Raw genomic sequence first — 27991 nt, 5'->3', positions numbered from 1 at the left:
CCCAGTAGTCTGTTTCACTCTGGCAGGTCCTGCCACTTAATTTCCTGAGATTTCGGCGGCTAGGACCTTAAAAAAAAAAAAAAAAAAAAAAAAAGAAAAAAAAGAGACAGAAACGCGTCGACGTAGGGGTAGAATCGCTTAGTTTTGCTAGGCCAAGTTATGGGCGTAAGGTAATTTAGATATGTTAGGTTTTTGGGTAGGGCTTTCGCTAGCTTATAGATAGAGAGGGGGGAGGCAGAAGGCTGGGGGGAGAAAGACAGAAATATGGGGCCAATAGAGTAGGTAGCCCCAGTTTTCAGTGGGACATGCCCATGTCCCACCAGAGTAGAAGATATAGGGTGGAGAGGAGAGGAGGACGAAAATGTCCCCCCTCCCCCCAGGGAAGTAGGTTTAAAGGTGAAGGAGGCTAGAGTGCCCTCTTCAGATCGCCATATGGCTATTGGCAGCTATTGTTTCAAGTTTCTTTATTCATGGGGCAAGCTCCGTCCTTGTGCTTGTGTCCCTCATCTTTAGTTGCAGCCTTTACATTGTGCTGGCTGGTGTCTCAATAGTGGTACTTGATGTCAGTCATTGTAGATGGTGATTAATGTCCTTCTCCTGATGAAGAGGTCTTGTGCGAACTGGGATAATGCTCTATATTCATCCTCAGTATCTATGAAATGGGATTCCAATCCTTTTGGTAGGTATCTTATTTTTGTTATAAGTACCCCTCTGAGGTCTTCATATTGTGGGCACTCGTACACTATGTGATTCCAGCTTTCTGTCTCCCCGCACGTACAGTTTGGGTCCTCAGTGAGTCCGAATCCGTGCAGCTTCTCATTGTAGGGTCCGTGTCCTGTTATTAGAGATGTCAAATGGTACCCAGGGAAGTACCAGGTCGGCTGTTTTGGGTAGATTTTCTGGAGGTCAGGTAGATATCTTCTGGTTATCTCACCCTTGGTGGTCTCCGTCCATCTTCTCTGCCATAATTTTAGCAGGTGGTTCTGTAATCTAGTTTTTTCCGTTTTTAGGTTGTTCGCTGGGTCAGTTGTGTAGTCCAGATGTGTGGCCGCCACTCCCCTGGATAGCAAGTATAGCAGACCTGTGCGAACGACCTCCAGGTCCAAAGGAAGCGCTCCAGCGAGTACCTGTAGTGCTGGAGTACTCACTGTACTACACGCACGCGTCGTAGTTAAGAGTATGGTCCTTTGGATCATGTCCAGAATTCTTCTATTCACTGCCAGTGCAGTTTTTGGGAACCAAATTGCTGAGGCGTAAGTAATTGCTGGGAGAAACGTTGTCCTGTAATATAGCGTCAGGGCTCTTTTTTTGAGTCCCCAATCTTTCCTAGTAACTCTGGCTACCAGTGCAGAATAGCTCCTGATTTTTTTTCTTATGTACTTTAGGTGCAGCTGGAACGAGAGGTTGTTGTCCAGCACCACGCCTAGGTACTTAAGTTGGTTTACAAACTTAATGGTGACATTGTTAATTTTTATTTGCGGTGGTCGTCGCAATTGCAGGGTTCCTTTAAGCAGGATTGAAGAGGTCTTTGTGGGTGAAATTGTTAGCTGGTGTTTTGCGGCCCATTGCTGGAGTTGCTGCAGTGCTTGGTTTGCGTGGGTTTCCAACTGGGCCCGGGAATCCGCTCCCACGGTCAATATCAGATCATCAGCGAATGCTTGTGTCCTGACGGGTCCCAGATCCATCACTAAGAACTCATCTAACACCATATTCCACAGGAGTGGTCCCAGCACCGACCCCTGCGGACAGCCTCTGTGTACTTCTCTTGTGACCTTATGGTATTCTACATTGATCTCCACTCTTCTATGTGATAAATAGTTTTCCATGACCTTGAATAGGTTTGTTGGCACCCGTGCCTCCCTCAACCTCGCCAGGACGCTTGGCCACCAAAGTGAGTCAAACGCCCCAGCAAAGTCAACCGAGATGAGAAGCAGGTACTTGTTTCTACATTCTTGTACCGTCCTGAGTAGGTTTCCCAGTGCGTCCACTGTCGAGGTCCCTGGCTTGAAGCCATACTGATTCGCGGCATGGAGTCCAGCTTTTCCGTAGTGAGCAATTATTCTTCTGTGAAGTAGTCTTTCGAATACTTTACTTACCACCGAGAGCAGTGCGATGGGTCGATATGCATCTGGGCAACCCAAAGGTCACGGGTTCAAATCCCGGCTCGGACTTGGATCAGAGAAAAATGCAAAAACTTTGGGAGGTGCATTATGGCCACAGAAGCCGATGCGCCAACAACTTAAAAAAGGAAAAAAAAAAAAAAAAAAGGGAGAGAGTCTGAGTCTAGTTTTTTCTAGATGGCGAGGACTTTTATAGGCTTTCTTCATACTTTGGACAAACTAGCAAAGCGACCATAAAATATGCGCAATTTACATACAATAATGCACTCACACCTTATGGCCCTAGCTTACTGGAGCAATGTCAAACGAAAAACCCTAATTATTGGGGCTCTCCATTACGGTATACTGATTGCGCCACTTGTCACACTGTTTAGGGTTCCGGGTTCGATTCCCGTCTATGACTAGAGGAATTTCTAGTCCTCTTTAACCGAGGCTCTAGTTAGGGTGAGTTCTGTGGGTTTTACAGCCCGTGAACACAGAATTATACAGTCGTAATATACAATGGCACAATTCAGTGCAAGTCGTCGGTCCGCCTAAAAGTCAACAACAGTTACATTTATTTGGATATTTCTTAGTACGGATCAGAGATTCAAGTCCAATGTCAACAAGCTTCTCCCCATTTCGTAAACTGAAATCCATCCAGAGTACAGTATTTTGACAAAATGTCGCATTTGCTATAACAAATACAGATAATTAATCTACAGAATGAACAATAATGCAGAATCAAATTTACGTTAAAGAGTCAAAGAATTTCACATTCAGCTCCAAAGAAAAACACAATATAAGAGAGAGAGAGAGAGAGAGAGAGAGAGAGAGAGACACGTTTATTCTAGAAACACGAATTTTTCTACTACACAATTTATAATGAACACAAAAAATAATTACTATTCAGTTTCCTTAATAGAAATCTATATTCAGAAACAAACAAAAATCTTCCAAAGTTGCATAAAATCTTTAAAAAGACCTAAAGTTGCAAGCTTCCCGAATATCTCCTTTTTACAAAAGATATAACTTTTACGTAACTCCATACCTTATAAAACTGAAACGAGAATCGGTAAAGCACAGTAAGAAATACAAATTTATAAGCTCATCATATAAAAAGGCATTCATCTTATTAAAACAGTTATTCCCTGCAGTTCGCAGGAGATTCACGATGATGTACATAGGGAGCAATTACGAGACTACAATTTGTTCTTGGAGGTGTACACAGTGGTCATCCATGATGGATTCTCGCATTGATGAATTCCAATTACAGCATGCGGCCGCCCACCATCTAACAGCTTTATTTTGCTTCCAGCAGAAATTATCAGAAGCTATGAAGTTTTCCACCAACAAGACAACTAGGCTCTAGGCTGAGGTTATGGCACTGAGGGCACTCGCAGTTCAACCGAACGCATACAAGTCGTTGTCGCCGTGCGACCGATTCCTTAATTAGCACTAATGTCGCTTGACTGCGGCAAGAGCACGCCTTTGTCACCTCAGTATGCGGGAAACAAGCCGAGAGACGTTTCACGTAATAATTGACGCGTCCTTCTGTCATGACTGGGGAAGGAAACGATCACGGCCCAAAAGACGGTAACAGTGACTCGGACGCGGTGGTTTATCTGTGCTAGCGTGCGCGTTAATCAGCCCAATTAGCACAACCCGGGTAATTTGCATGAGAAAAGTCTTCGCCCGAAAGAAGTTGGCGAACGACGCGCCCGGAAGAGGACAAGCCATAAATCATCGGAAATATCCCAGTATAACAGATAACGGCAGAGATCTCGGGTTTCTAGATAGCACGAGAATTGCGGAAAGACAGGCGCCCCCAACTCCACTAAATCTCGATTAAAGAATAGCTAATGAAACTTATGATATGAAGAACACGGTTGAAAGTGTGTGTGCGTGTGTGTGTGTGTGTGTGTGTGTGTGTGTGTGTGTGTGTGTGTGTGTGTGTGTGTGTGTGTGTGTGTGTGTGTGTGTGTGTGTGTGTGTGTGCGTGCGTGCGTGCGTGCGTGCGCGCAAAAACACTAGAAGGGAAACCAAAGGTTCTTTAGAAGTCGCCAGAGCAAACCAGTTGGCCTGAAAGGCAATAAAAGGTTATGCAAACACTGAACATGTGACAGACAGTCAGGTATTTTATTTTATCTTATTCATCCTGAAAATTACGGTTGGAAATTAACTCTTATATCATTCGCTAGATCTTCGAAGAAGATCCTCCCGCTCCGTTGTTTGTTTTTTTTTTTTTTTTTTTTGGTTTTGTTATTCGATTTCATGAAATCATTTTAAACTAGGATTATGGTTTTTTTTATGATTTTGTTCGAATTGGACAAGGCATCAGTATCAGTATTGTGTATCCCAACATTGCCTGTATTCTATGATCAATCTGTCTGTGTTTCAGGATAAAATTCAAGTTTTCCTCGACCGACTACATCGGTGAGAAACTGGCCACCTTAGCCAACTGGTCAAGCGAGAGGATACAGAAGTATACGCTGATTCAATCTCGCCTGACTACTAAATACGGCAATGTTCTTGTATCTCATATCTTGCGAATCCACTGACCTTATGTTGTCGTCCGGAAGTATAAACAGAAAATGTATTTATTGAAATTATACAGGTGACTGAAGATTATTCGCTAACTGTCTTCTCTTTTTCAACCTCTATACCTTTCACTCACAAATTCTGGTACCGACTGCTTACGTAAGCAGTGCGTTTCTTAGACCAACGGTTTGTTGATGAGATGGGATGGAATTGTGACGTGAATACATCGCGGAATAATAATAATAATAATAATAATAATAATAATAATAATAATAATAAGATCTTTATTGTACAGTTCACCGGTACACGCAGGTACCACGACCATACAATACCCTTCACGGCACCATGCCAGGGGTTAACAAGTGGCAGAGATAACCTCGCTGGGATTATAAAGATTAATTATAGGCAGATTATATTTAAAAAAAAAAAAAAAAAAAGTACTCATAGCAGATAACATTGATTTGGAAGGAAAACTAATACAAAATAACAAAAATAATACCAATTGTGAGACCAAAAGATTTTCTTCGAGTCAAGTTTTCTGAGTTTTTGCCCCGCCATAACGATCTGAGATCAGTTGGTAGTTCTGGAGACCACGTGCAGATCTAGGATGAGCCGTCTATACTTTTTATCATCTATGATTTTAAATAAGTCAGCATCCAGTGATTGAACCAGATGGACTTCTGATAAGGGAGGAACCGATATTTCAAATGTAGCCTCGAAGGAAGAGCAAGAAGCTTGGGAGTGGAGCGGAGAGCTGGTTGGGGAATCCGCCAGCACACGGTGTCCCAAACGTTGGGTGCTGAGACTCTCCCGGAAATCATTTTTACGGTGAAGATGAGTCTTCTCTCGTGCATTAATGCTGAAAACCTGGTTAAATTCAGCGCTTTGGCCATCGGTGTTGTGCGCTGCTGTGGTGGGAGATGACACTTCCAGGTTGACCACTTCAGGAGCCAGTATTCAGCGGCTTTTAATGGTTTAATTGTGGTGTCTGCAGCTGAGCCCCACAACTCTACTCCATACAGTACACCTCCGAAAATCAGCATCCTGATATACATTTTTATCAAGTTTATGTTATGAATGTGTAGCAAGTGCTGCTTGGCAACCCACGTTTCTTGTTGAATTTAGCACAGAGTTCTTCTATATGATGATGGAATCGTAATTTTCTGTCGAAGATTACACCCAGATCTCTTTGCTTTTCAACGCAGGGGATCGGGACTCCGTCAATCGCAGGCTGAATTATGGTTGGTATCGGTTTAAGAGAGAATACCATGATGGCAGATTTCTCAGGGTTTACGGGCAGGTCAAAATTCGTGAGGTACTGCTGTAGTTCTGATAAGGTCTTGTTGATGGTTACTGTGGCGTTTTTTGCTTCATCGGTCGAATTTATTTTTGTGAAGATCTTTAAATCATCTGCATATGATATCATATCTGTTCTATTGTGTATTGGTGGGTAGATGATAGTTGTCATATAAGAATTCCGGACAGCACTCCTCCTTGTGGAACGCCTGCTTGTATTTGTCTAGTATACCTTTGTTTTCCTATGTACATTCGGATGATTCTATTCTGAATAACTAGAGAATGACCTTAACCGGCCTAAAGAAATTCTCTCTGCTATGATTCGGTCATGGCATTAGAAAGGCCATAAAAGTTTCGCCAGAAAATAAACCTCAGGCAATGTTGGATTCAAACCCAAACCTTTTTTAATAGCTATTCCAAAAAAAAAAAAACCTTTTTTTTTTTTTTTGGAATAGCTATTATACATTCATTTTGTATAATTCCATCTTTATCAAAATGTCCAACATTAAAAAATAGTTCCAGTTTTTTATTGCGATATTGAAACGACACTGTGTAACAGAATTCAAAAATTGTCATATAAGAACAGCGATGAAAAATACAATATACGCAATTTTTCTTCAAAAACATGTCTTCCCCCACCCAAGTAAAGGGTGCGCATTTTACTTTATAATCGTCCTGTGTTTTTCATCGGATAACATTTACTACACACCAATCACCGGGCATCGACAAATTCAACCGTAATTACAGTTACGGAAAACTAAGTTGGGAAAAATATATTAAAAAAAGGTTTTTGGAATAGCTATTACGCAATAAACTGGACTCCCCAAAAGGTGGAAATACTGGTAATTTGCCTTGTTAGCAAATTACCAGTATTTCCAAACCCAACTTCCCAAAGCAGCCGAAATCAATCAACTTCACAGTACAATACTGCACAGTTCGTTTACAATTAAACGAAGTGAAAATTAAAATTTGTTAATTTTAACTATTACCAACATATAAATATTAACTATTTCCAACATACCTTAACAATACAAATTGATAAAAAGCAAAGGAGCTGTTAAATTGAGGAGTCACTCCAGAGTTACAAACATCTAACTTATATTTTCACGAATGAACAACCTTTGAATATTTAATATTTGTTTCTCTAATTAATAAATTAAAAAAGAACAAGGTTTTTATCTTTGCTGTACTGATGTTGAATTAAAAACTAATTACGAAAATTTCTCCAGGTAACTAACGTTTGTGCTATCCTGACGAAGGCCGGATATGATTGAGGCGGCTCGATTCGTCACATTCCTTCACCAATAAAGATTCGTTCCGTGAAATAATGCTGTCGATAGTTTGGCGTCTGTAATAAGAGTCCATTGTACTGCACCTTTTGCGGAAGTCGTGCCAATCCTTGCAAGATATAGAGTAATCGTAAAACAAAGAACTCGCAGTTCAACCTCACTGCCACTAGACCGACCTTTAAAATACTAATCGTCACGCCGGATTTCTTAGTCGCCATAGAAACCGTCCTTGTTGAGCTCTGCTAATAACTATTGCGGTTTCGAATCAGACAAGTCAAAGAATCTCACTACATCTTCCTTCTTTTTTGTCAGCTTTAAAAAGAAATCGTTTACGGTTAAAAGAATGTCGAAAGACATCAACAGAAATCGCTTACAGTTACAAGAAGGTCTAAAGACTCTTTTAATTGTTTTCAACACTTTTATTTTTGACCCCACCAAAATGAACACTTTTTTTTTATCTTCTTGGCGAAAATAAAAAAAAAAAAACAATGAGAGCTCTTCCAATCGAAAATGGCGAACATATGGTTACCAACCATGAGCGTCCCTCTACAAAATGCGATAATAGTTGCTATTCACACAGGTAACACTGGCCGGAAAGGCGGGGTGACACTTATTTTGTCGTGTTTTGCCTTTTATAATCGTCCATTGGTGTCACCCGTACGACATTACAACAGACAGCATACTTGGACTCCACTTTTCCATTTGAGAAATACCTTGGTGAAACTCACCGTGTTCATCAGAGACCGCTCCCAAGTTTTGGGAAGAAAAGTCTAAATGGGAATGTAAGAAATTAAACTTTAACGACAGGTCTTGGTTTTCGGTCATTAACCTACGATATTTGAAAACTGAGGCTGATGAGAACTTTTTAAGCACATTTCTGAGTTTTTGAACATATTTTCTACGAGAGAGAATCTGTCGAAATTATTTCACGGAGGAAATTGATGCCGACCAGTGTAGTTCTGTTAATGGTTATTTATTTATTTATTATTTTTGTGTAATGTTTAAATCTACACGCCTATGCCCAAGAATTCCAAAGGACGCCTATGCGTCAATGGATCTTGAAAAGTTCCTAATGTAACGATAGAAATGGGAAATTTTTCTATTATATTTCAATCACATTAAAAGAGAAACCACAAATATCAAAGAAGCCTGATAACAGAAATTCCAGCCATTCCTCGCGTTGATGTAAACTCCTAGAACCTATTCCTTCAATTGCAACACTCAACAGCGGTCATTAAAATGTCTTATTGCAAAAATTGGCTTCTGTATGCAACGATGAAATAATTCATCCAGAAACTGAAAACAGATGCTATAAAAGGCTTCATATCAAGCGATTTTGTATTATATTTTCAGTTTCTTTTATGCAGGATAATTTGGAATATATCTTTAACGAAAACCTGTAAATCTTTACATTTGTAAAACTTCGCTAAGACTCACTATAAAAGCAACAAAACTATTTTTATATAAGATTCTGCTGCAGCGTGTAAGCGAAACCACAACGAAAAATGATATCGCAAACATATCCATATACTTGCTGTGAGAAATAGATGCGCAAACGTTATGGCAATTTCCTGAGTGATATTAAGTTACACTAGTCCTAATATGTTAATAATACTACAGAAAGACAATCTCATGCCTTGAAAAAAATAATCCTCATCGACGTTGACAGCTGAACTCCGCTACTGGCACAGTTTGAACAAGATAAACAGTTCCAGGTAAAATACTTAGGAAACGTTCGAAAACCACTTATCGCAAGAAGGAAAATTCACCTACCTATGTTAAAATCACCAACTTCCCAGAACGAATGAAAACATATGGAAACGGCCTCCACTATGGTGTCATGTTGCGTAAATGAAACCGTGACGTGCCCGTTGTGGGTACAGCTGTTACTTCCGTGCCAGTTGGTACGCAGTTTCAGGTGGCTTATATTTACACCTAGACGGAAAACAAAAACAACAAAAATTTACAATTAACGAATGCATGAACCAGCAAATTTGTACAGTCTGCACCACTAAGAAAATGCTATGCAAATACATCTATCGAAACAACTCTAACTCAATTTAATATATCTTTGTACCGAGTTAATTAGGAAATGTACTGCTAAAACTTTATACTTATCTTATATAATTCAATTTAAAACTGCTCGAAAGTAATCTTTAATCACTAAGCGCTATTACTCGCAGATGTGTTAAGAGTAAACTATGGTCATCCGTGACAGTATAGTGGTTTCACCACTTGTTCACCAGCTCACAGAGATTCCGATTCCACCTCACCATCCAACTCCTACATATAGTAATTTCTGGAAATAATAGCCGCAAACACACATACAATAAAGAAAAGAATCTTTTCTTTGGAAAGAAATGAAAAATATTTGTTAATTGTTGTATAATTACAAATACTGTAACTAGATGCTTAATTAGCAGTAAAGAAACACGAGCAATATATACCAAATTTTTTATTTGGTCTTAAGATGGGTTTAGTTATAACAATTTCGAGGATTAACTAAACTCTACTATAGTTTTATTAGGCATTGCTTTAATCAGGGCAAAATAATCAATTCAAAATCTCTACATGTGAATGACGTTTGTGCAACAAGAATGGCAAACAGTAGTTTTCTGAAAGAATGATAAAATAAAAATAAATTTTTCTGTTTATACTCCGGGACGACCAAACGGTCAGAGGAGTTTACAAGATAGACAGAATACAAGAAACAGCACCGTATTCAGCAGTCACGGGCTTGAACCCCGGTCACTCAAGGCACGTGTACTTATGCACCCGCGCGACTGACCACTAGGCTACGGCGGCCTTTGTCCCACTCACTATAAGATCAACACGACATACATGCATGGCGGGGGAGGGCATCATGATGAGGGGAAAGGAAAGATCGAGAGAAAAGTTCCAGTAAATAAAATTAGATTAAATATAGAGCAGAAGAATTCACAGGATGATCAATGACTCTTTTGCCCTCCCTTCCGAATTAGCAGTTGTCGTGATCCCTTAATGCGTTCTCAATGGTACTAACAAAAACATTTACATTTCATATTGAAATGAATTCCATCTTTACAAAACAAATTTCTTCTACTAACTGGGCCTTTATTACTCTTATTAACTCTGGCATTTTGTGAATGTCTCTCTACTGTCGTATCATGGAAGAGTAAGTTTGTTTGTTATTTGGTTTTTAGGAGCATTAGCAACTAAGGCCATATTGCTCCGGGATATGCGGTGGTCATTCCCTGACCTTTCCGCATCCTCCGTATTTGGTGGTGATGGGCTCGAACGCCGGTCTAATCAAGAAGTGTGTGCTACGCACTGCTGCTCCTTCCCACCTGGCTACGGAGGCGCCTGGAAGAGTAAGAAAACCTTGTTAAATTAAAGAGGCAACCAATGAACATTGAAACTTCTCTAAAAAATATCTGCACAGTCTTTAAAATTATAAAAGTGCCAATTTCGCTGGTGTTGCTGCCATTCGTATATTCAAATTTGTTAGTGTACAACAGTGTGATAAAATAAGTTAAAGTACAAGTTATGTACTTTAATTATCTCCTTCTGGATTTTTAATAACAATTGAAATATAATGAATATTTTCAAGTTTCTTCTATGAACAAGTTAGTGCATATCATCATTTTAGTTCGTAGTAAATCACCGAAGTAGGTGAAATCGCATCGTTTTTGTTACATCTCATATTGTGAACGCCTTCAGAACGAGTTACCCTGATATTGCACTACATCGAATAAGCAACGCTTCGCCAGTAGAGAAGACTAATGTTACTGTTGAGTTCATAACTGGGTTATCACTCATTGTATCACAAGGGTACGTACCCGTATGAGAGGACAACAATCTTCGAAACGGTGCCGTCTGGATGATGGTATCCGCCGAATAAGTAACATTAGTCTTCTCTACTGGCGAAGCATTTTTGCTTATTCGAGGTAGTGCAATATTAGGGCAACTTGTTGTGAAGGCGTTCACAATATGAGATGTAACAAAGCCGATGCAATTTCACCTACTTCGGTGAGTTACTAAGAACTAAAATGATACTAGGCACTAACTTGTTCGATTTGTAAATTTCCCGTAGTCTGAGGCTTTTAACCCTAAAACCCTTTTTAGTTTCTTCTGTGATTAATATAATAGCAAAGAGTAGTAATTCAATTTATTTTTATATATATATATTTTTATTTACATTAAATAGAAGTTCACACCTCACCGATATCACAAGATGTTTCAGGGCGTGATTTTTGTATAGAGTAAACTGATAACAAAAAATATATAAAATATATTTTATATATGTAGGAAGAGACCGGGCCTGGTTAGTATAGTGTCAAAAATGCAGGTAATCAGCGAGTTAGCAGCAGAAATTATAACTATATTTCATTTATGGTATACAAAATTATGCCATAAATACGTTTTGGCTGCTGCCAGTGAGAATGTAAAGGGTAACGCTATTTTAAGAAGCATTCTATTAATAAATAAATATTTATAATGTCCGTAATTGTATTTTGGTGGCAGATTAAACATTGCACGGAATTCGTTTCATGAGATCTGATTGGGGAATATGCAAATATGGTGATGTTATGTTTTAAACGCAGCAGTATAAAATTTTTCTCGTTTATTTATTAAGTTTTAAGCAGATTACAAGTTATTAATGTATTGTATAATTCTGATAAGTACTACATGTATTGTATAATTTAGTAACGAGTGTTACATATAATGTAAAATTGTATATAAGATTATTCTCTGTTGCATAACAGAATATGTATCTACACCCCCTAGTCAATGGCTGTAACCGGGTGTCTCCTAGGAGAAATAAAGATAATAATAATAATAAAACATGTCAAAACTGGCGAGGTAGAATAAATGTCTGACGAAGGTATTTGTTGGAACACTGAGCCATTGCAAAAACAGTGACTGTAATAATAAGAGTTTTTGTTTATAATTAGAGGCGATCATAATTGGGTATAGTGTCGCAGAAGATTATGAAATCTAGTTTGTGCTCTCAATTCCTAAGCATTCTAGGTCAGGCTGCAAACCCCAGATCGAAATATCTGGGGGCTGCAGGCACGAACCCCTAAAAAAAGGTACCAACAGTGCATGTAATTTCTGGATATATACGTCATTCCGGACACAGTTTTACTATTGGTGGACGGTGAGAGAGATTCCCACAGCATGCGGCAGGAACATATCCTTTTAATCACGAGTATTTAAAGGCAGTAGTTAATACGTAGGTATGTAACGGACAGGATCACACTAGTATCAAAAAGATCAGATAAGCAAATGGGTCAGACGACTGTTTTCAAGTTTCAGGCGTTAATGCTAATGGAAGCGATGATGCAAGAAAATTTCAAAAACCTCGGAACAGAACAGGAAGCAAAGTGCCACAAGATAGGACTAGTGTCATAAGATGTCCACTTACCTAAAGTAGGAACAGGGATGAAAGCTAAAAATAAGAAATTTGGTATTTTAACAGACACTCCCGTCAAAACGCAATTGGAAAATCGAAGAAAGGAAAACAGTGTAAGCAAATTCCAATTTGAGGATGAAAAAGACTAATTTTCACGGAACTTTTTTTTTTTTTTTTTTTTTTTTGTTATTTTATTTACTTATTTTTCGAATTGTTTTAAATTATCGTCATATGCCAACTACCCTCCATAATAGAGTTGGTTGGTATATTGAAAATGTGGAAGACAATTACTACTACTGTTTATTTTTATTATTATTTTTTTTAATATTCTTTTTTTCTTTTTCTTTTTTTGGCAAAGCGAAATTAATTAAAAGAACAGGCACTCTTTTACTAAGGATAATGTATTAAGGTATTTACTGAATCTTGCAAACTAATCGTCCAGCGCAATACATAATCTTATTACAGTCTGGCTACGTTTCGAGACAACTGAATCCTATCGTAAGGTTCGAAGAAGACTGGATTGACAAACAAAACAGAATATACAGACAAACAGAGTTCTATTCCGTTTGAGAATCCAGGCTAGCATTCTCCAGGCATGACAATGGATTCAGTTGAACTGAGCGCGGGCAATCAATTGGCAACATTTAAATAAATATCTTAATACAGAGGTTTACAAAGATATGAAATCTGAGATCTCTTTGAGTAACAAGAGGGATCTCATATTAAATTTGCACAAATATATACACCTACTTTAATCTCCATTTAGCGAAAAACCTACGTTTGCAAAAGGGCTCGCTCGTCAAAAAATGGTTGGAAAGCACTGCCTTAAATATATCACACTTGCCATGATAAGAGTGCATATAATTTTAGCTAATTCTATTAAGATGAATCATCAGAAAGGTATTTTTCCCCTTTCAACTTTAAATGGTTATTCCTGTATTACAACCATATGGAAGAAATTCCAAACTTCACATTCGCGACAAAAGTATCGTGAAAAATATAAATCAGTTTTTTTAATAAAAAAAATCAATACAGATAGGCTCTCTCTTCCATACTTGTAGACAAGTAGTTGACCGTGATTCGAGCTTATGTGACGCGAATGCGGTAATATTATTGTATTCTCATCTTATAAACTGCTCTGAGCCCATGAGGCATCCTAGAGTATAAACAAAATGGAAGTATATGTTTTTGTGCACAATAATCTGCTTTTAATAATTTACCATATATACATAAATATTTTTGATCCTTGTTTGCATAATTTTATATACACGTTTGTATAATTATACGTAAAAATACAAATTATTTGACTTTCTTATGTATGCATGATTTTAAATCTGATTTAAATCCTATAAGTTTTTCAAATAATGAGCATAATGATATGATTAGAAGAGAATCATACTATCACATGCAAAAATTCACATGTACTCTTATATAGAGTGTTCTAGTCAATGGCGTAGTAAACTGTGCAGTTTTTTAAATATATTTGCGCACCATTAAAAATCTTTTTTGGCAACGTAATGTTCCTTATAATTTTTCTGATGTTGTAATTGATATCTTAATATAAAGTTGCCGAAAATAACAAATTTCTACCTATGGATTTTGAACACCAACTCATTCCAAATTCTGGCTAATCAACTGCATCTTAAATTCTATAATAAATTCATTTTTATATGCTTATTTATTTTCATACAAATTTTATATCCATAAGGTGCATAAACCCGAATACTGAGGGTTGTAAATATGGTGATAACATATAACTAATATTAATAACAAAAAAGACAATCTTCGAGAATGCAAAGGTGAAACTCCAGAGCAATTATGGAGAGAGAGAGAGAGAGAGAGAGAGAGAGAGAGAGAGAGAGAGAGAGAGAGAGAGAGAGAGAGAGAGAGAGAGAGAGATTCATAATAGTGTCGACGATACGCGAGACGACTACAGAAACAATGTATTAAATCTGATTGAGTAAGCTCCATACTGTGAGAGACAATCTTATAACTACAATGGCGACACATCAAAGAGTTCCCCCCCCCCCAACGTTTACTCCTTAAGTGGAATTTTTATTGTAGTCAAAGGTTTTCTGTATGCGGTAGTGATAATATCTGGCGGTTGGAGATTCTCTCTCTCAGAGATGGTCATGCTCAAAATCAGAGGCAATGTGTAACACCTTCCAAATTTACCTTATTGGTAAAAATTTGGTTAAAAGAGGGAGACAGTTACAAATTTAAAAGAATAATTTTAAAAATGATTTTCGCAAAAGGGTCACAGCTCCATAATGAAATCTCTCAGGCAGCATACTACAAAGGCTCCTTGCAAATAATATCTAATAAAAATATGCGGGCATTTAGCTATTTACCCGCATACTATGAAATTATCTTAAATGGAGAGACATATTCAAACGTCTGCTTTTCTTATAGTGCTGACCAAACCCATGCGGGCTTGTTCTTTACAGCGTGCTCGCCTTTTACAAGTGACATGTAATACTCTGCCCTATCTCGTCATGTTTCTCTTCCTGTGCTGTCGAGTAAGCCCACTGTTACTAAAGAAGTACCCACACCTATGTGTCATAAGGCATACGATCACCAAGCATCAATAGTCGAGTGCTCAGTGAAGCGCATCACGAGGCTTGCCATGGTACGGCGTGACTCCATACCTACAGCATATCAATAAACCGGTATATCCACTTGTCGACATGACAGGATTTGACCAGTATGCGTAGCATATGGACCTAGAAAACACTTGCAATCGCTCGCAGAACAGGTTGAGAAAAGGGAAGAAGACGGCATGAAGTGTTGATCATAGCACGCCTAATCTCACGGAGCATGGCAAAGATAAAAGAAAAATAAGGGGGAAAAAAATAATAAAAAGCTTTTCAAGCTTACAGTCAAAAAAAAAAAAAAAAAAAAAAAGAAGGAACGTCAAGAAAAATTATATCAAAGAATAAAGGTAATCTCTTTGGCACACCTCAGTAAGGCGCTGACCCCGTTTTAAGTAATCAAATGAACCGGAACAACATGTTTTCTATAAAGCCAAAAGGAGACACATTTCTCATAAACATTAGCGCATCTGCTTTTAGTTTGGAGTAATGCACTGGTCATTTTTCACATTTACAGCTTCTTAATTAAATGTTACATGGCAAACTAAGACTGTACACTGCTGCTTGAAGCAAGAAAAAACTAGAAACAAAATGAGTGATGCCATGTAAGAAGTCTTTATAGACTAAAATAAACAAGAAGGAGAACAGCAAATAGTAAACCTACGATGCTGAAAGAGTGAGGTAAACGATACGGGAGGCGAGCAGCCACAATTCAACTGCATAAAGCAGAGAAATTCTATCGCGATGACAACGTTCTTCTATTTTAAAGATGCAATGCATGTAGGATATACTACAACTGAAATCGAACTGTCAACTACAACAGGACAGATTCGATAACCAATTGGACAGCACGAGTTTCATAAAATATAACAGGCATACGTGTTCTTTAACATGAAAAATATATATAATTGGAAAAATATAATGGGAAAATTAATAACATGTGGCGAAGAATTCAAGATAACTATGATATCCACAGAAATAAAACATGCTCAATGTTTTAAAAACAGAAAAGAGCATGATAAATAAAGGCGGCACTGCATCTGAAAGTAGGACTATTTCGAAATCTTTTATGTTCCAAACAGACTGAAATAACAGTTAAATAACTTAAGAACTTCTTGGATGAAGGTGGAGAGCATTCATTTCTTCAAATATCTTTAAGTGAAAATAAGAAAGAAAAAAAAAAAAAAAAAAAAAAGATTTAGTGATACGAAACTAAATAAATAAATAACTGTAAGAATGCACTTCTTAAAAAAATAAGGCCCAAAAGTAAATAAATATGTTTTCTGTTTATACTCCGGAAAGACCACACAGTCAGAAGTTCACAAGATGGAGACAGTACAAGAAACAGCACCGTTTTTAGCAGTCACCGTCTTGAACCCCGGTCACTCAAAACACGTGTACTTCTGTACCCTCTCGACTGACCACTCGGCTACGGCGGAAGAAAACAGAGCGGATAAATATAGAAATAAACTATCGTAGACCTGTTTTTCTACAATATATTCAGTGTCTTGCGCCTCACTTCTTTCCTCCACTACGGAATAGATAATGAGGCCTATCCCTAAAAAAATACTTTTTTCTCAAGTCGGCCAATTCAATCCTATATCACCTGCATCAATCCTTATAGCCAACCCTGACCAACCAGATTCTTCCACAGAAGACATCCAATATTCATTATGAAATCTCTGGCAGCAATCTTTAGTAATCTTTAGCAGCAATCACAGTTCTCTATACTTTAAATACTTGAATAAAAAGCAAAGATGCCATCACCCATCTGAATATTCATTCAGCTTTTAATGCTATTTCCATTCCTAAAATATTTTATCTAGTGCATCAATATTACAATACATGGTGAGGTATCGTTTGGTTCCTAGTTTCCTTGCCCTATGACACGATGTTATGCTAATAGCCAGTAACCGCACCCTCTTTCGCAAAATCACAGCATTTTCAGGGAGCATTTTTGTCAAGCGCCCTGTTACGACAGAAATCGCACCACTGATCTCATCCAAAGAAAACATATTCAGCTATGAAGACTACCTCAAGCTGGTAACGATCACCCCTCCCCCTGAAGATAATCCTTCGTAGGTTGTGAACAGCATAAACGGAGTACTCAAGATCCTTGAAGCACACCTATTCTGCTTTAACTTAGAAATATATTCAATAAAAGACTATAAATGGTCTTGTCATTAAAACACAGTCCTTCATAACTGAATCTTTCCCTTGGAGGCAGTGGCGGGTTATCCTATAGGCAAAAAAGACATCTGCCTTTGGTGGGGGGGTGGGGCGCAAAAACAGTGTTTCAAAAACCCATTATTGTTTTTTACTCATTTTTAAGTGATTTTTATCGGAAAATGAACTTTCTACCTGCCAAGGTCAATGAATTTTACTTGAAGATTAATTTGAAAATTACAGGTTTTTTTTTTTTTTTTTCAAAAATGGTTTTACCGATTTTGATGAAATTTTATATTTAGTTCTTACGTCATATAATTTGTTTGTTTTGTTGTCACAATAAAATGAAATTGAAAATGTTCTTCAATAGTTTTTTTTTCCTTTAGATGGGGTCCCCAAATCCCATTTTGCCTTGGGCCCCATGAAGGTATAATGCACCACTGCTTGGAGGAACCGAATTTCTAATGTCCAGGTAATATAATGGTAAAATTAATAAAATGTGGAGAAGTCAACATGACTATGATATCAAATCTCCAAGCTTACATCGTCCTGGGCGTGGTCATTCATTGATGCCAAAATGTCATTCTGCAGCCACACTGACATGGTAATTATCGGAGTCTCTCGGCTCAGATGGGTTGCCAAACAATATCTCTTTGGGAACCTTCCGTATTTGGTACCCCCTCCATTCTCATAAGGTGCCTAGTCACTTCAATTTATATAGCAATTCTGTATGGTTCTGAAATTTAGGCCTCGACATGAAGCGAATTTATGCCGTAGATTACTGGCTACTGAAGTGAGCTAAAGCGAAATTCTATCTCAATCCCAGAATCTATCACTACCACTGAATGGCAACTGCCCTGCCATTCAGAAGGATGTGCTCCTTTATTTATGAAAGGAGAATAGTCTTCATGACTAAAATGCTAATAGGATCTATCTCCCAATCTACCATCAGTACTCCTGGAGGTTTCCACCATCTCGGTTTAGATCCTCTCCAATGCTCGTCACTCACGCGAGCTCTTCTTTATAGAAAGGAAGTACCAAAGTCCTGCCCTTAGGTAACAAGGAGAATGAAGGCAGCTTTATAAAGGAGGGTTACGGCACAGTCTTAAATGTGGAACTGTTCGTAGATCGATTACGAAACTGGCCCACCTGCATCTGCTACTGTCCATCATCCACTTCTGATGCCTCCTGTGACGAGCCTTTCCTCCGGGGGGGGAAGTAATAAGCTGTGTTTATTTTTATTGTATAATTACAATAAAAATAAAGCATTTATTTTTATTGTGATTATTCTCATGTATTACTGTTCGATTAACATAATGATTGTTATCTGTTATTCATGTTTTTTATTGCTTCATTTCAGATTGTAAAATCCCAGATGTTCTTTATCCCTGAAGGAATTTGTATTTTAATGTACAACACAATAAAGATTATATTTAATTATTGTCAATAAAAAAATAAAAAAATCACTCTTTATACAACCAGAACTAGAAATTTGACTTTCAGGGCCTGACCCAAATCAGAAACAAATCTTGACTCACTCAAGGCTTATTGAAGGCAAAGGGTGGACTTCAACTGGTCAGAAAGACTCTCCCCTAAGCAAAACATTTATCTACTAGACAGGCGAAAGTTAAGTGGATCTTTCTTAAAAGCAGATAGAATACTTGGGTATGACATACCTTTTAGTGATCTGTTATTTAACTTCCATTTTTCACTCCCGCGACTATTTCAACAAGATACCCTCATCATCGATTACATTTCCAAGCCAAAACACTGCTGTTATCAACAGCCTCACTGCCAAATGCACGGCAGGACCTGACGAACCTTGTTTATACTAATGCTTAAAGTCTCTATCCATATACACTCGAACTTCTCTCTTCACCGTTTTTAACATGATCATTGAGCAGCCAACAATGTGGAAGTTTTTTGTAGTTATTTTCAGTGGTTCATCAAGCTCATCAAAAACACACTTCCATCAATACGTTACAGGCTTATAAGATGATCTTCAGGCTTATAAGATGTACTAAAGAACTACCCACATATGTATCATAAGGCATACGATCACCAAGCATCAATAGTCGAGTGCTCAGTGAAGCGCATCACGAGGCTTGCCATGGTGCAGCATGATTCCATACCTACACCATATCAATAAACCGGCATATCCACTTGTCAATATGACAGGATTTGACCAGTATGCATAGCATATGGACCTAGAAAACACTCGCAGAACAGGTTGAGAAAAGGGAAGAAGACGGCACGAAGTGTTGAAGACGGCAAAGAAAAAAGAAAAAAAAAATCTAAAAAGCTTTTCAAAGTTACAGTCAAAAACAAAAAAAAAGTTGCGACCTGCTTAAGAGGTAACTTCATCTCGTACGCCGATGATCTCAAAATTTTCCATAAAAGGTCATTCATTATAGGAGAGACGCCGCACCTGAAGGGGGAGGGGAGAAAGAAAAAAATGAAGGCGCATATCTTTTTAAACATAACTATTGCAAATGGTGCATGTTTAATGCAGATTTATGAATTTTTTTTTTTTTTTAACATTAACGTTTTAATTGAAAGAATATGAACATTCTAAGACGTAAGTTGGCCAACACTCCATCAACTCCATAAAAGATGAAAGATGTAGCTTTTCTCATACCAGCATTTGAGTAAGTAAACCTTACAAAAACCTAATAGTTAGTTTCTTTTCCATTAACTTTCTTGCATAAAAACTGCATTTGTATGGTACAATGTTCATGCATCCTGTTTTTACACTTCAGATACCGAATCTAATAATCATCTTATCTCCCCCCCCCCATACTATCACAAGAGTTTTCTAAACACTCGATACAACAATTGCCATCAACTTCTTCTGTTATTGTTCCTTCTACATCAACGACTTAAATGTTTTTCTCTCATTATCTTACTTTCTTTCCCTTTTTATTTTTTGCCCTTTTGTTATTTTTAATATTTTCAGAAGAATTGAAATAGATGCAAGCCATTTCCTTTTTTTGTCGACAGGCAAAGCTACACTGATATCAGATTCTTAGTCACAGTTTCTGAACACTGAATTCGGGAACTAAGCATACTTCAGGCCAACAGTTTCTCCTTATACTGTCAGCGTTAGGCATATTTAAGAATACTATTCAACTACTTAATTCTGTTAATTAGAACTATCAGAAATCAGAAATAATTTCCCGAGAATCTCACCAGAATCAATAAAATGCCTGTTTACTCATATAAGGACTAATATCACAGTTTCTAAAATATTTCATACCTTCATCATTTTGCTTATATGATCGCTGTTAGGAATAAGAAATCAATTAATCCAAGTCTAAACATAAACTCTGTTTAAAAGTAAAAAATATATCAACAGAGCATATTTTTTTAAATATGAATCAGTCATTTCATTTTGAAAGAGAAAAGAAGTACAATTAATAATTAAAACTGTTTAAAAATAGCAGAAAGAATCATAATTTAAATCTACGGCTTTTAAAAGAACTTCTACGTCCCGGAGTATAAACAGAAAATTTATTTATTTATTATAACTCCCATAAAGCAACTCTTATCTAAGGTTCATGCAACACCTCGCTATGTGTAGCAACCCGTTTGTATACGTAGCTTTTAGCTACTTACACAAACGAGATACTACAAAAATGCATCAATCACATATTGTGAAGCAAATCACCAAGAGTTTCCGTGGTTTTGCACTTCAGATAAAAACCACACTACTCCCTAAGGAGGAGTATGTCGTTGTTCATTTGTAATGCAAATCATTGCCAATCTAGCCGTTTCAGAGATTGTCTCTTGATCGGCAGCTAACTAAGCATCATCAGTATGGGACAAGACAACCCACTGAAAAAAACATTTCCATAATACTAGAGATATCCAAAGGAGTTAATATTTCAAATTCAAGTAAATTTTGAACAAAAGCTTCATGCAGACGAAAGTTCTAAAACATTAATCCACATGAATTGGCAAAAGCCGCTCTTCTGTACGTAATTAAAAGCAAACTACGTTTGCAATAAAACTTACCAGACCATAATAACTTAAACGGTTGCTTGGGTAATGAGATTTATCTCAAAACACAGGAACGCACTTAGGACACAGTGATTTTTTTTTTTTTTTGCAGTACAAAACTGAGGTAACTCATTGTGTAATAGGGTTTTAGAAATATCAGCGACGAAGGACATATTGCGATTTTCCGTTTGCTGGACGAAAAACCCAAGTTTCCGGGAGAGAAAAAAACCATGCTACCCTCGCCTGAAATCAGAACCACGTTGCCTCAGTTTCACAACCACGTTGTGAAAAAGACCCACGAAAATTCCTCCTGTCATTGACGGTACTCGAACCCAGGTCTTTCCCACCCGGAGTTGGAGGACGGCGATCCTACCAACTGTGCTACCCACGAGGGCACAACTCGCATAACTTACTTTGCACTATTATTGACATATTTTGTAGCAAACCTGATTTTATTTTAACTACCCATACATTTGTCAATCAAAGGTACATTAATTTTTTATAGCTCTCGTATACGTGAAGCGTTCACTCTAAATTTACTTGGAAAGTTGAACAGATAGCTCCAATTAATCTCCAGAGTGGGGTGGTAGAAATTATTTGCTTTATCCATTACCGATTTTGTAAAAATTCATGACTTTTTCTGTAATTTGTGTTCCGCTTTTCCATTTAATTTATAAACATTCAAAATTATTCCCTCCTCCTTTGCGTCTCTTTTCTTTTCTTCCTTTCTTTCTTTCTCACCCCCCTCCACCCTAAGTTTAAAATTAAACTGGATCATCAGAACGATGAAACATTTACGGTAAAAAGAATCTGTTCCAATTCTCGCATGCACATCAGCATGATGATGAAAATTACATAAAATTCGGGAGGGAAAAAAAAAAACTACAGAAAGAAGATGAAATATGTCTCTGAATATTTCATCATTTCTATTTGTTCCTCGGATCTTTGCCCAGACAGGTCGATGACAAACAACATTGCGTAATGCTGAGCTCGACAAACATTAACTAGGAGACAAACTGCTTTCTTTCACCCATTATTTCCAGCCCTGGGGGCCTTACTCTGCACGCGACTCTTTACACCTTATCTCCGCATATATAATGGCATCTGGAACAAATAAGCTGTTTAACTTGCAACATAGAATCAAGCGTCGAAACAGCTTCCGCTCCGACTGTCGACAGCGGAAATAAATGCGTTCCTTCTGTATTCCATGTCATTTTCAATCAAAGTACCCAGCACGAGCTGCTACATTTCCCTACTACTGTCTTATCGGTTTTACTGTCTGTCAGTTCATTCAGCGTCGGCAGCCATATCTAAGACGTGGAAATGTTTTCACGGCCAGGCTCTCAGCTCAATCTTCTATAAATGTATACAATATGTCTGGACCTCCGGGTTAAATATAAACCTTTTTAGCGATATTAGAAATTGCTGCACACAGGAAACTACACTTGCGCCGGATCGAAACTCACTTGTCCCCATCTTTTCTGTTCTGTGTATCTAACATCAAAATATTGCCTCAGAAATGGGGCAAAATTTCTCAGATTCTTTCCCCAAGAAATCTACCAGAAACTGTAAGAAAATCTACAGCAAGAAGCTGTGTTAAATAAAAAAGGCATGGATTTTACTAGTTGGCGTTTTATGATGGTGGACTACAAAGTATGCTTTTACATGAAATTGCATATTTGAATATATATTAAAAAAAATACAAATCGAAATCTACGATAATAAAGAGAAAATCTTTATTGTTTAGTTGCACATACAAGAAATATTCTGTTCACAGCCAAAGTTGGGGGAGGGACACATAAAGAAGTATTTGGCTGTTAACCATTACACATCGAGAATTTGGGATTCCAGCAGTCATTTGTTAGTAACCAGGTGATATATTACGAATACTAAGAGGTTACGTAAAATTAAGGCTAAACTATCTAAATATAATGGGAGTTACTACATTAATTAATGCTATTAAATTTAAAATAATAAATGCGAATACAAAAATTACGTATAAATACAAACACATATATATATATATATATATATATATATATATATATATATATATATATATATATATATATATATATATATATAAAGATTGTTTAGTGCTTATTGGTTTAGGATAAGCATAACGCAAACTTTCCACATCAACGAACATAGCAAATACTTGATTGAAATTCAGAAGCTTTCCTACCACTGCGCCGGATATGCTATCATTATTTTCAACATCGTTCTTTCGAAGGCTAAAAATCTCTGGAAGTAACTGGGTTGGAATAACATCCAAACTATCTTGTGGTATACGAAATAATATCTAAATGTCTTTTGAAATGATGCGTACATCAGCTAACCTGGCACTAATGAGCCCAGGTCTGACATGCAGTCTTTGCGCTGAAATTTATGATATCGTATTTTCATAAAGGTGCTTTATAACAACGTTTAAGTTGATTAAATTCCCTCCAGTACGTCTTAAGAAAACAAATTTAAATTTCGATACCTATCATTAACATTGTAATTAAATGTTCCTGCAATATAAATGTGAGATGAGCTTTCACGATAGTCCAAGTTAAGACTCATATGATTAGGGATCAATCTATTTCAGAAGGTAATTGGATGGCTGGTTCCCCAACCACTAAAGTTAGTACACTTACTGTGTACCATTTTATTAATATCTTATAGATCGACGTCTCCGCTACATCAAATGCTGCATAATAAGTTAAATTCTTCTCTACCACCGAAAAATCTCATCCTACCTCTCCATGAAAGAAATTAGATAGTGAATGCTATCAAGTTAAAATTCGGGGAGGGGGGGACATATCAAAATTACGTGCAGGAAAATAGTCTCGTTGTTCACCGTTTTCTCTGAGAAAAATACGGCCATGGAGTGTCAACACAGTGTCAGTAAATTTTGTGCGTTCTACTGTCGGTTTGGGATGAAAAATCTCCAAATTTTGGAGATAAAATAAAAAAGTAACTCTCGCCCGCCAAAGACTGTTTGGTCACGTGTGGAGTGGGAAGGAAATTAGCTTATAAGAAGTTTCTCCTTTCACGGCATGAAGTATTTCTCAATTTCAAACGGCAAAGGGGAATCGAGTAGGCCTTTCCTAGAAGGGGTGAGAGACCAACGCCGCTATCATCTTGCAATGTCAAGAGACATCACACGTGGTACAAGTTTATCATAAAATAATTAAAATTTTTGGAAAAATGAGACCATACGCGGCGTAATAAACTAAAGATCATCAATTGCAACCTTCACTTTCTACCGCGTGGGAATTTTGCTGCAAATTGCACCAGGTTATGATTGCAAGATGCTGCTGCTACCTGCAATCAAGCCGTAATTAAACAGGTTGAACAAAACAGGAAAATTACTAAAGAAAATTAATACAGAATAAAATGAAATTGAACTAAGCGAAACTCACTCAAAGAAGCGCAACAGCGAAGAACCTTGCACAAGTTGGTGCGCTATTGCACCCTGAATAAGGAAGATACTTATACTGGCTGCTAATAAGCTGTTTGTCACAAAGCGAACCGACCAGGGTCTACACCTGAAATACAACTGTTTCGGATCCACAGTAGCTGATACCACCCTGACGAAGTGGTTATTATGTTTCCCTAAATCTTTCTTTATGTTATTATTTGTTTTTCTTTTCTTCTTTTCCCCCTTTCTGAAGTAAGGATCAACTTTACTTCAGGTTTGCACATATCCTTGCCCGATTCCAGAGGCGGTTGTATCAACTTGTTGCAAGGTTCTACGTTATTGAACTTCCAGGAGTGAGTATCATCTGCATCTGGTTAGTTCAATTTCATTTTTCCTCTCTAGTAATTTTCTTTTGTTTATTAACAGCGTGAATTCAAGTAGAAGCAGAGCATCACAAGCATAACCTCTTTGTAGATTGCACCAAAATTCCCACGTTGTAGAAAGTGGTAAGTAGTAAGCTGTAATTGATAATTTTTAGATAACTAAAATTGCCAATATTTTCTGGTAGTTGCAGTTATCTTTGTTTCCCAATTTCTCCTGCAACAGAAGCTACAACAGTTTAGAGAAAATACATTTATCATAAATTTTCAATTGCTTGCATAATAAATTTCTCATTATAATAATTTCCTTTTGCTTTCGTAAAATTTTCGCGGCGAAAAGTATTGATGCTGTCACTCATGTTTCTCTATACAAGCTTTAAGACCTATTTCACTCTAAAAAGCAGTAGCATTAACAATTTCAGATTACTTATATAAATCGTGTCCGTTTATACTCGTAAGAGAAAGTACTAGCGTTCAAAAATACTGATGAAAACATATGCTTCAATGCTAAAGTAGGTAAACATATCATTCCACGTTTTATTTATTTTATTTGATCTTAACAGTTTCCTTACAGAAATTCCAATTCTACTGTATATACAAATAAATTAAACAATATAATATTTAAATGATTTAAATTATACTCTAACAATTCAAAATCTCTGTAAAATCAAAATATAAATTTATGAATAACTTTGATCTGTTGACTATAATTAATGCAGTCAATAATGGACTGGTTTTCTAAATAACGGATTTCTGAAGAATCTTTCAAAATATATAGCTTTCCTACCACAGCAGGGTAGGAAAGTCTCCTATTATCATTTCGAGCAATTATACACAATATTATGCTGATCATTCTCGACAAACTATATTTGAAAATCAGAACAATTAGACATTCTCTTATTAATTATTTAAATTACACTTATTTATATTGCACTACTTCGAATAAGTAACTCTTCACTAATAGAGAAGACTATTGTTACTTATTCTCAGTTGAGTACCACCACCCAGACAGCACTGTTTCACGGCTATTGGCCGATCATCAGTGGGTGGGCAGGTACCCTGGTAATGCAGACATGACGACCCAGTTGTGAAGTTATCATGGCAACCCGTCGTGAAGGCAGAGCACAATATGAGAAACAGCAAATGATGCCTACAACAACTACTTTGTAGTTTATTAAGAGTTATCTATGGTGTATCTAAACACCGATATTATATAGATACCAAACTCTTAAAGTATTATGCCTTGTGCATTTATTTATTTTAAATATTGACATCTACACCTCTTGGCATCTCTCATATTGTGTGATTAACTTCACAACTGGGTCGTCATGTCTGCATTACCAGGGTACCTGCCCACCCACTGATGATCGGCCAATAGCCGTGAAACAGTGCTGTCTGGGTGGTGGTACTCAACTGAGAATAAGTAACAATAGTCTTCTCTATTAGTGAAGAGTTACTTATTCGAAGTAGTGCAATATCATGGCAACTCGTCGTGAAGGCAGAGCACAATATGAGAAACAGCAAATGATGCCTACAACAACTACTTTGTAGTTTATTAAGAGTTATCTATGGTGTATCTAAACACCGATATTATATTAAACAACAAAGTACGAAGTACAGATCCCAAAAAATTCTATTCCGAAGGCTACATTTTGTAATCACTTATAAGAATATTATAACATACGTTGGATTTATGTACAACCTATATAGTGTATTGGATCCTATTGGAAACTCTAAACCAGACATGTACAACTATAAGAAACAGAAAAGCATTTCTGATCCACTTTGGAAACTGTTATCTGGTTTAGCATTTGGAAAGTTAAATATGACCTGTCTGTTGCTAAACACATACACGCACCCAAAAAAGGACTACAATAATAAATACTTTTGTTGTTGTTGAAAGTGTTTTCCAAATTTATAATATTTTGTTTCATTAAGCGATAATAATTACACAAACGTCCATAGATAAGTTGCGTTGATTAATATACCTGCTATTCTTTTCACTCAAAAATCCTTCGATTCAGCATGCTAATTCACTTAACTTTAATCCCTAGAGTGAAACAAAAAATATGAGACTTATCTGATAGTGATGTTTTGGAAAATATTTCTGCAAGAGCAAATTATTTTGGGGCTATCAGTTCTCAAGTGTGAAACATTGGATTTTGTAGCATTAAAACATTAGCTGCACCTCATCTGACGACTCCCCCTTCCTCCCATTGCAAGGCTTGCATTGCAGTATATACAAGTCATTCTGAAGAATGTGTTGCTTGACACTGATCGTTAACTACTCCATCTGATCTTCCCATTATCTTGCAAATTCGCAAGAAAGCATTTGCTATAACAAAAAAAAAAAAAAAAACTTTCTTGCATGTTTCACTTCCAAGAAAGTAAATGGATGTTGGCTGGTGGCAGCACGTGTTCGGACTGTTTTGAAAGAGAGAGTAGGAATTATAGAAGCCAATTCAGAAGAACAGTGCCCATGGAAGTATCTGTAGAAGAGGTAGATCTGTAGTAGAACTACTCCTATTCCAGCTCTACCTCCAGTCCAGACCAGGACTGGAGGTATCATCGCCATCTCGTGATACCACCACCATCGTCACTACCACCATTTTTTTTTTAGCTCAAGTACCATCTTCACCACCATCTTCGACTTGGACAGTCGGTTAACAAACGTGTATGACGCCGAGTGACATCACTGTGCCTTCTTGACTTATATTTCCTGCTAACCTCAGGCTGGTCCTGAGGCGGGATCTGCATCCTTACACTGGTGCAGGATGATTTTTTTTTATTATTATTATTTTTTATTATTTTTTTTCCATTTTATTAACT

The 27991-nt window shown here is 37.2% G+C and overlaps 1 protein-coding gene across 1 annotated transcript in view; it reads right to left on the bottom strand.

The window, feature by feature from the left end:
* The window catches only part of LOC150079402 (uncharacterized), a 1085915-nt gene that overhangs the window by 509424 nt on the left and 548500 nt on the right, over positions 1-27991 (bottom strand). Inside the window, exon 5 of the mRNA XM_090383052.1 lies at positions 8999-9160. Coding sequence (XP_090239178.1) covers positions 8999-9160 — 162 coding nt within the window. The remainder of the gene's footprint in view (positions 1-8998; positions 9161-27991) is intronic.

Source organism: Mastigoproctus giganteus, chromosome 10, assembly GCF_048544385.1.
Source record: "Mastigoproctus giganteus isolate SK-2022 chromosome 10, ASM4854438v1, whole genome shotgun sequence".
NCBI classification, from domain to species: domain Eukaryota; kingdom Metazoa; phylum Arthropoda; class Arachnida; order Uropygi; family Thelyphonidae; genus Mastigoproctus; species Mastigoproctus giganteus.
The sequence above is the reverse complement of the archived record's forward strand: the minus strand, read 5'-3'. Positions and strand labels throughout refer to the sequence as shown.